At 49.6% G+C, this 10,640-nt stretch overlaps 1 protein-coding gene across 1 annotated transcript; it reads left to right on the top strand.

Moving 5' to 3' along the window:
* Positions 1-9,714: 9,714 nt before the first annotated feature.
* LOC134420515 (olfactory receptor 14J1-like) lies at positions 9,715-10,233 on the top strand (the record flags this gene model as incomplete). Its single annotated transcript, XM_063160671.1, has 1 exon — positions 9,715-10,233. A coding segment is annotated over exon 1 (519 nt), but the record flags the coding sequence as incomplete, so codon positions are not given.
* Positions 10,234-10,640: the final 407 nt, after the last annotated feature.

Raw genomic sequence — 10,640 nt, forward strand, 5'->3', positions numbered from 1 at the left:
CTGCTCTGCCTATGCCACCAAGGGCACAGAGCAGCCTCCTCTCTGGGCCACTTGCCTGTTTGCAATGCCTTGCACAGGTGCTGGCCCTGCCCCACAAGGCCTGGCCTGAGTCCTGCCCCTGCACGCTCAGCCAGGCTGAGATGGACACTGATGGTTTCTGGGCCAGGCTCTCTGAGCCCAGCCCAGCTCCCTGCAAGCTCTGCCAGCTGCCCTGAGCTCTGGGCAGCACCAAGGGCCTCTCCCCAGCCCAGCCCAGCCCAGCCCAGCCGGCTCTGGCCCCACAGCTCTGCTCAGGCCAGGCTGCTCTGGGCACTGCCCCACAGCCTCAGCCCCTGGCAAGGGCATAGCAGCAGCTGCAGCTGCCACAGGACTCAGCCCCAGCCATGGGGGAAGGGGCTTGGCCAAGGCCAAAGGAGGCTCCCTGGCTGCCCTGCTGCTCTCGGGCTGAAGTGCTGAGAGCTCTGCAGCCCCTGCTGCCATCCCATCTGCCCAGGGCCTTCAAGAGCCTCGGCCTTAGGGCCTTCAAGAGCTGCTCCTGCTCCAGGCTCAGGGCCCATGCCAAAGCTCGGGGAGCCACAAAGCTGTTCTGCCCATTTCTGTTCATTGCTGCTCTAATGGGGATGGATCTTCAGCCACTTGGAGGACGATGATGAATTTTACTGCTCCAGAGGCCTCTTTGTTCTTGAGCTTCTCAGTTCAGGAATTCAGTTAGAAAAGCTCATAAATATTTGTTCAAAATACCCAAACAAGACAAGTCTCTGGGAATCATTCAAGTTTTCAATTATTTCGTGGTTAATTTGTCACATTTCAGAAGTGTATTCAAAATGAATATACTAAATTGAAAACAATGAAGAGAGAACTGTTTTGTCCTGTTTAGTTGTCTTTTCCAGTTTTGGTTGATATCAGCAATGTCCAATTTATATTGGCCTCCAACACCTTCTAATGCATTTTGAACAGATACGAAAATCAAGACTCCTCATGGATGACAATCAATGCTGGTGTCCATGGCAACCACCCCTGGCAAGGGGTCTCAATGGAGCTGCCAAGGGACTGACCATAGCAACAGGGGGGTAGTGACAGTTGCCATGGAAACTGACCATAGCAACAGGGTCCTGGTGAAATTGCCATGGAACCTGACCATAGCAACAGGGTCCTGGTGATGGTTGCCCGCTAAGGGTCAGATTTGTCAGAGGTCCTCAGAGAGGTTCCATGGGGACTTTCCAAGAGTCTCCAGGCTGTTCCAGAGCTGGAATGTCACAGGCACAGACAGGGGCTCCATGGAGACCTGCCAGGAATTTCTGGGGACTGTAAAGGGCCGTGTGGTCAGAGGCAGTCACAGCCATTCCATGGTGACATTCCAGGGGACCTTGGGCTGCAAAGGAACCGATCTGTCACAGACACTCACGGGGGCTCCACGGTGACATCCCAGGAGTTCCCAGGCTGCCAAAGAGCCAGGATGTCCCAGACACTCACAGGGGTTCATGTCATGGGCACAGTGAGACCTTCGGGCAAAATTTATTAGGGAAACTCCTGTTGGGTCACAACGTGCAGAAAGGATTCCCAATAGCCCCCATAGATGCCCAAACGTCACCATTGAATCAGAGATGACACAGACTCAGAGCAGAAGGCTAAGGGCTAAAAGCCACCTGTTTTTTCAATCCTCTTCTTTTATACCTTGGTTTGCTACAGGTGGACCTCACTGGTCCTATAATCAACACATTTCACATGATTGGCCAATTAAGACAACACCCTTCAGTAAACAATTTTATGGAAAAAAGCCAACTTATTCCAAACATTGTCAGCCAAGTGTTTCCTCAAAAATCCACTCAGATAACACCATTTATTGATGTTTGTTTTATGTTGGGCCGTTCTTGGGGGTCCCTGGATGGGGGAATCCCTCCTGTAGCAGTTCTATGCCAGGTAAAAAGAGATGCATGGGACTTTTTCAGTCTTCAGCTTCTTGTTTACTGTTATCTTATCTAAAGTTTTGCATTGCTGTCCACACCAGGCTCAGTGCACTGGAAAAGCACTGCAAAATGGCTCCAAAACGTACAGTTTCAAGCTCTTTTAACATTGTCTCATCCAATAAACACTTGAAAGGTGCATTATTTCTACTTATCTACCAATAACTCATCCCTTGACTGTCCACATAACCTCTGCACTGTGCTTTCCATGACCAATCACCCTGTGCTACCAACAATGCAGAAAATAGAGCAGATGAAGAAGACAGGGACTACACCCCAATTCCTCCATCTTGCTTCATATCTGCACCATAATAATAACCCCAAAACCTAAATTTCTCACCCAAGGAACATACTATAGTACTCTCTATTACCTATTTCACACTTTGGTAAATTCTAATCTATCTCAAAGTCTTGGAAGTCCTCTCCATGGGTGAAGTTGAAAGGCAGTGTTTCTCTGGGGGTCAGGACCCCTCAGAGCAGACAGAGAAATATTCCCTGTGCCTTGGATTCTGAAACATTTAACCTAAAATCCCTTAACCCTTAAGATGTCAAGTTGCCCAAAAATGTTCCAGGTAAGTAGGATTAGAAGGAGGAGAAAGAGAGAACAACAGAAAGACAGAAGATCCATAGAACAACATGCACATAGGTACCAACTGCTGGGGTTCCAGCATCGCAAAGAGAGGAACCACAGGAGAAGGCAAGATCCAGACCCTGGATGGCCCTCGTGCCCCAGCTTTTAACATCCTGGGCTGTCATGGGCCCGCCCCTGGTGTGAGACTGCCAGTTGCATGTCCAATCAGAGCTATGGTAGGGACCAGCGGCTTGTGTGTGATTGATTGACAGCTCAGCCAATCAGAACTATGTTAGCACTGCCCATACTGTGTGATTGACAGCTCTGCCAGGCCAGAGCTGGGGGCGGGCCTCTGTCCCATCACAAACCAAGGCCTGACCCGGCCCTGGCCCCACATGGGCATTCTGAGCATCCCAAGGTGTCTCGGGACATCGATCTCATCCAGCCTCTGACAGCAACCACAATGATAGTACAGAACCTCATGGAATCAAGGGTCAGCTGTGACCTCATGGTGCCTCATGGAATCAAGGAGACCATTGTGGAACTCAGGGGCAGTATGGATGCAGGGGTGAAAAATCAAACTCTGGGGCCCATAGAAACAAGGAGCCATTGTGACACAGCGAGGCCGCATGGAGCCAAGGGAAACCTGTGACTCTGCTGGGTCTCATGAAACCAAGAAGCCATTGTGGCACTGCAAGACTTCATGGAATCAAGGAGAATACTGTGACAGTGCGGGGACCCATGAAATCAAGGAACCATGGAACAGGTCTGCCTGCTTTGCCTCCTGGGGGCTGTTTGACAGGTCCCACTGAATTTGACATGTCAAGGGCCACTTCTCATCTGACTGTGAAGCACTGGGGCTCTGTGCTTTCCTTCCTATGGAAAAGAGCTCTCTTTCTTGTCTAGTCTTCTATGCCTGAAATTAGGATTCCACCTCTAAAATTCCCTATATCCAAGGGTTTCTACCAAACAAAATCTGCCAATATACTCAAGTGTGGCGAGACTCGGCCTCTGGTGACTGACTCTCATCTGCCCCGGTGCTCGGTTGTTTCCTACATATGGAGACCATTGTGACAATGTGGGGAGCTGTGGAGCCAAAGGGCATTGTTACACTGTAGGAACTCATGGAACCAAGGGAATCATTGTGACACTGTGATTACCATGGATCCAAGGGGCCATTATGACACTGTGGACTCTTGAGGAACTATGGGGGCCATTGTGACACTTTGAGGTCTTCTGAAATGCAGGGAACATTGTGACACTGCAGAGTACCATGGATCCAAGGGACCATTGTGACACTGTGGAGCCTCATGGAACCAAGGACATCACTGTGGTTCTGTTGGGCCGCATGGTCCCAAGGGGCCAATGTGAAGCCACGGGGCTTTGTGGAACCAAGAGACAATTGTAGCATTTCAGGGCCTCATGGAGCCAAAGGGTCACTGTGATCCTGCAGGGCACCATGGATCCGTGGAGAAAATTGTGGCATTGCAAGGCCCCATGGAATCATGGAGACCATTGTGACCCTGCAGGGCCTCATGGAGGGAAGGGGCAATTGTGACACTATGGGAAGTTGTGGAACCAAGGGGATAATTGTGGTGCCACTGGAGCCCATGGAACCAAGGGGCCATGGTGACACAGAGGAGTTTCATGGAATCAATAGATCATTATGATAGCCTGGGTTTTTGGAACCATGGAGACCATTTAGATCCTTAAAGATTTGTGTAAACCAAGGGGCCATTATGACACCTGAGGGCATCATGGAAGCAAGAGAACCATTGTGGCACTGCAGGGCCCTGTGGAACCAAGGCAACATGAAATAGGTGTGGCTGGCATGGACTCCCAGGGTTCACCTGACAGGTCTGGCCGACCTTGGAATGTGGAAGGCCACTCCCATCTGCCCCTGAAACACTGACGCTCTGGGCTTTCCTTTGTATAGAAAAGAACTGTCCATCTTTTCCAGGTATCCATGGCCAAAATTTGGATTCTACCTCAAAGTTTCTGTGTATCCAAGGAATACTGCCAGACAAAAGTTGCCAGGACAGACAGGTCCTGGTCTTTGACTCCCAAGTGCCAGCACTTACTAGTTTTGCCAACACTGGAAAGGGCTCTGTGCTTTTCTTTTTATGGAAGAAAAACATCCATCTTCTCCAGGCACAAATGTCTGAAATTAAGATTCCACATCTATAATTTCAAATATCCAAGGGTTGGTCCAAGCAAACCCGCCAGGACAGACAGTTCAGGCTTGCCTTAGCCTTTGGTGGTTTCTACTCATCAGTTTCTGAATCATGGGGCTCCGTGGTTTCCTTCCTATGGAGACCAATGTGACATTTGGGAGCCTTGTGAAATGAAGGGGCCATTGTGAAACTGCAGAGCACTATGGATCCAAGGGACATTGTGACACTGTGGAGCCTCGAGGAACCAAGGACATCATTGTGGCTCTGTTGGGCGGCATGGCCCCAAGGGACCATTGCAAATCAGCAATGTGAGAGTTAGCCCAGCTGTAACTCAGAGTCAGACAGATTTTACCCCGGAAGAACTGGGTGTGAGTTTCAAGTCCTAGGAGTCATTCTTTTAACTTAGGGTGAGCTTGAGAAGTCCCCCATAAGCCTTTAGTGTTGTTATGCTAAGTTGTCCAAGTTCTACTCCCCTATTGGTTTATTAGTTACTTATTTCTCCTATAGGCTCTTGTTCTAGTTTTCAAGCCCCAAGTATCTATGTTGCTGATTCCTCCTTGACTCAGGTTTTACGATCCTACCCCTTGTACTGTGCTGGACTTCTCCATGTTTATTGTTTTTCACCCTGTTATTAAAGTTCCTTTTAAACAACTGCATTGATCCTGCTCCTTTTCATTTTCACCACCCTTGCCCTGAAGTCAGGGAACCAGAGAGGTTTATTGCAGCCACCTTCATTGTGACATTTGGCGCCCGAACAGGGACCATGACATTCAGGGCTCCCTGTGTCAGTCATGTCAGCTGGGGTTAGCTGATGGATAGGTCAGAGCTCCCTGGGATTTTGGATTGTGCCAGGCTAGGCAGATTCATCGTTACTTCAAGGGACCTTGGCCAGGATCAGCAGGGACAATGACAGTTTCACCTGCATAGGATTGCAGGTGGGTTTGGGGAAATGCAAGACATTCATTGCCCATTTAGTCACTCTGTTTTTACAGTATGCACCCATGTCCCATAATTAATTTGTAGTGTTCCTGTGGCTCTTCCCCATAAGGCTGAGAAAGAGAAAAATGGGCAGCCAGATGTCCAAAGTAGAAAGCAGCATATATGGATGCTTTCATTCTCACTGATCATGACAAAATATTTTCAAAGAACGAATAAAAATCAATCATGAGGTGGATCATTACCAATTTTCCAGATGCCTCTGCTGATGAAATCCATACCACTGAATTTTTTGACTCAGTGGGATTTAAACTGTACAATTTTTGATCAAAAGGGACCCCATTGCACCCTGCGTGCTCCCCATCTTCCACACCACACTTGACCAGGAAGCAGTGTGTTGAAAACTCAATCCGTTGGTAACTCCTAACTCGGGACCTCCCTTCAAACCTGCCTTTCTCAAACCTTTAATGATGGTCCAAGAAGGCAATGGCCATGCTGTCTTAGAGCATCATGCCCTGGAGACTCAAGACAGAACGAGCCAAAATATGGCTCAGGAGCCTGACCACCCTCCCTCCATCTTGGCTCCTCCACTTCCTGCTACCACAACTTTCACCTCTGCCCTGAGAAAAGCTCCAGACTCCAACCACACAACTGCAGGTCCTGCCTTCACTGTCAATCATTTCCTCTCCACCCTGGACCATGCCTCCAGTTAAGGAAGGAGACTGGCAAATAGCCTCAAAATTCCTCATTGCCCTGTTATGTTATGAAAAAAGGGGGGAGAATCCCAGGTATCAGCCACTGGTTTGCAGGGAAATCAAGGATCTTTGTTTCTAAAGACCATAGGAATGACATAGCTTGCTTTAATGATCTAATGAGGGCCATGTTTAAAGCACATGTCTCAACCACGTATAATTTAAAATATGTTATGTTGTTGTCACCTACAGAATACACCTGGTGGGAAGAGGGATGGAAGTGTTTATTATGCTAACAGCAATGAGTATGCTAATAATGAGGCAAGGGCAGAATTGACAATCAACCATCTAGCTGGAGAAGGACAACACAGCCTACCAGATGACCAAGCAGCAGGTATCCTCAGAGAAGTATTGGATGATATCCAAGAGATGGCTTTGAAAGCTTTAATCCAGGTATCACATGGCAGCACCCTCAATTTGAAATACTTTGGATGGCTGCACCTAAAACTTTAGGACCATTAGACCATCTTGGGTGCCTGTTAAGTAAGCAAACCAATGCTACCTAACTCACAATGAGTGGCCTGCTCTCAGACATAGAGACCATCAGATATGCCACCTCTCCGAACAACGATAGAGTTTTTACTCTGGGCACATGGGCATGGCTGTGTAGACTCTGAGGGTATGTGTTGCATGAACCTCTCCAGCCACAGCGAGTAAATCCACAAGAGCATTCAGGTACTGAAGGAACGGTTCGAGAAGTTTCAAGTGGAAAACAAAGACTGGGTCAAACAACTCTTTGAATCAAAGGGACTAAAGGATTGGATGATGTCTAGCTAAAACAGGACATTTAATTTTCTTAATTGTTGTTGTATTGTTAATTCTCTCATGTTTGTTTGGATGATTTTAGAAAGTCTTATAAAATTCTTTCAGTTCCATCTTTGTTGTAAAACAGAAAGGGGGAAGATACCCAACACAGGCTCCTCATGGACCACTTGGAAAAGAGAATTGGAGGCCAGGATGGCACAAAAACCTCTCAGACAATCAACTTTGGAAGGAAATTCCTTAAAAGTACCTAAAAGTATAATTAAATCCATAAAGTACCTTAAAAACCTTGAGTATCTCAAGGCATTAATGAGCCCCACTGAATGTCAGTACAAAGCTCTCCAGGGACTCAATAAAGTAGATCACTGGGGCCATGATTGCAAAACCTCTCACACAGTGTGTATCAAAAGGGAAAAACCAAGTACCTTAAAATAACTGAAGTACCCTGTAGTATTAATGAGCCCCACTGAGTGTTGTTACTGACAAAGCCTCTCCAGGGAATAATTACTGCAGATAATTGGAGGCCATGATTGCACAAACCTCTCAGAGACTCCAAGGCAAAAGCCAAACCCAAAGTTCTTTGAAAAACCTGCAGTCTCTTGGAGCATGAAGGAGCCCCCAAGGGCATTCCTGACCCAGGCTCCCCAGGGACTCCTTCCACCAGATCCTTGAGGCCACTGGGATGTGGGCTAGGGGGGGATGCTGAGGGCAGGACAAGGGGCTGACAGTGCCCAGCCTGGCTGGGGCTGTGCCAGGAGGCCTCAGGGCCTCAGGACAAGGTGTCTCCTCCCAACCCTTGGTGGCACAGACCCTCCTGCTCCCCAGGGCTCCAACACTTGGCTTCTCTTTGTCCCCACCTGTCATCACTGTCTCTAGTTCTCTGCTCTGCCTGGGGCCTGGGGACACTTTCTCAGTTGTGCCCCTCAGTGGGACCCATTAAAAGTCCAAGAAATTTTGGAGTTGGATTCTGACTTGGAGTTCTGGAGACGTTTCTTCAGCCACCTCTCAGGGACTGATGCTGAGGGCCTGAGCACAAAGCCCCAGAGGCTCATTAAAGTCCTGGTGCTGTGTCTGTGCTGCCGAGCTGGGCTGGGCTCCTGGCACAGAGGCAGCTCCTGGTAACCAAGAGGAGCTTCAAAAGCACATTTCTCTCGATGAGCAGCTCTTCTGCCAGACCAGCAGGGCTAGGGCACTGCCTGCAGCCACCCCAGCTCCAGCACAGAGGCACAGAGAGCTTCAATCAGTCAGGGCTGGGAAGGTGCTGAGAAGTGCCTGGGGCAGAATCACTGCCAGCCCTTGGCACAGGAACCTCTGGCTGCAGGACAATGCAGCTGCAGCTCCTGGAGCCATCTCCTAAAGCTGGAACATCCCAATGCCTACAGACCCTGTGAGTACATTCTCTGATTGTCTCTTGTGCAGAGCAGCCAGGGGTGCCCAGGGCTGTCCTGCAGAGCAGGGTCCCGCAGCCCAGGGCACTGTGCTGGGGCAGGGACTCTGCTGCCTGCCAGGGACAGCTCTCAGCCAGCCCTGACAGCTGCTCCCAGCACTGGGGGACAAGATCTGGGTGGGAGGAGACAGCTGGTCAGGCTTGGAAGTGTTCTCCTTGTGTTGTGATGATGCTGCATTGTCCAGGACTGCTCCCATCTTTTAATTTAACTGCAGAATATTTCCAAGTAGATTATGCAGGGAGCACAGCAAGGCAGGGGCTGCATAAAAGGGAAAACTTTATTAATCTACTGCTTTGGGTTGCTGGGATGGAAAATTGCACGTAGATATTCATCTCTCAGTTCATGTTTAGAAAAAATAAAAAATTTTATCTCAGCCCTGAATAAAGCAGGCAGTGACAGAAATCAGCACAGGACAACTCACAGGCAGTGTCAATATCAAACATTTCCAGCCTCCTCATGGTTGCACTGATATTGCCATAACCCTGCAGAGCCAGAGCTGTCCCTGGGAAGTGCCAGAGCTGGGAGGTGTCTGCAGGGCAGAGCTGAGCCCCCAGGGCTGGGCTGGGCTCTGGCAGCACTGGCAGGGCCCAGCCCTGGGCACAGGGAAGCAGCTGCTGGCAGGGACAGCTCCAGGCAGCAGAGCCCTGGACAGGCAGTGGGGGGAAAGTGCCCCAAGGCTGTGCTGGGATATTTCAAGTCCTCTCCAAACCCAACTATTCCATGATTACTTTTCTTACAGATGCCCATGCCAAGACAAAGAAAATGTCCAACAGCAGCTCCATCAGGCACTTCCTCCTGCTGGCATTGGCAGACACGCGGCAGCTGCAGCTCCTGCACTTCTGCCTCTTGCTGGGCATCTCCCTGGCTGCCCTCCTGGGCAACGGCCTCATCATCAGCGCCGTAGCCTGTGGCCACCACCTGCACACGCCCATGTTCTTCTTCCTGCTCAACCTGGCCCTCAGCGACCTGGGCTTCATCTGCACCACTGTCCCCAAAGCCATGCACAATTCCCTCTGGGACACCAGGAACATCACCTACACAGGATGTGCTGCACAGCTCTTTTTCTTTATGTTCTTCATCTCAGCAGAGCTTTCCCTTCTGACCATCATGTGCTACGACCGCTACGTGTCCATCTGCAAACCCCTGCACTACGGGACCCTCCTGAGCAGCAGAGCTTGTGCCCACATGGCAGCAGCTGCCTGGGCCACTGCCTTTCTCTATTCACTGATGCACACAGCCAATACATTTTCCCTGCCCCTGTGCCATGGCAATGCCCTGGGCCAGTTCTTCTGTGAAATCCCACAGATCCTCAAGCTTTCCTGCTCCAAATCCTACCTCAGGGAACTTGGGCTCATTGCAGTTAGTGTCTGTTTTGTATTTGGTTGTTTTGTGTTCGTTGTTTTCTCCTATGTGCAGATTTTCAGGGCTGTGCTGAGGATCCCCTCTGAGCAGGGACGGTACAAAGCTTTTTCCACCTGCCTCCCTCACCTGGCCGTGGTCTCCCTGTTTGTTAGCACTGCAGCCTTTGCCTACCTGAAGCCCCCCTCCATCTCCTCCAAATCCCTGGATCTGGCCCTGTCAATCCTGTACTCAGTGGTGCCTCCAGCCCTGAACCCGCTCATCTACAGCCTGAGGAACAAGGAGCTCAAGGCTGAAGTGTGGAGACTGATGACTGGATGCTTTCAGGAACATTAATTTGATGGCCAATTGCTGCAAACCACTTGTAATCGAAATCATCTTATTGTTGGTTTGACTGTAGGTTTTTTTTTTTCCTTTATATTAGTTTTCTCATATTGTCCACAAATAAATGTCTTTGTTTGTGCCATTTCTCATTTTGGTTCTCTCCAACTTCCCTGTGGCCACAGACTTTGTCAATGAGGGGTTGCGCTCTGGGTGACTTTAAAGGAAATAAAGGATGTCCCAGCCACGTTTTCTGCAGAGATGCCCTTTTGTTGCCTTCTCTGGAGCTGCAGCAGCAATGTCTGTGTGCAGAGCTGGGGGCAGATCAGTGCTGGCACAGCAGCTGTGCCCAG

This window comes from Melospiza melodia, chromosome 7 (genome assembly GCF_035770615.1).
Source record: "Melospiza melodia melodia isolate bMelMel2 chromosome 7, bMelMel2.pri, whole genome shotgun sequence".
Taxonomy (NCBI): Eukaryota; Metazoa; Chordata; class Aves; order Passeriformes; family Passerellidae; genus Melospiza; species Melospiza melodia.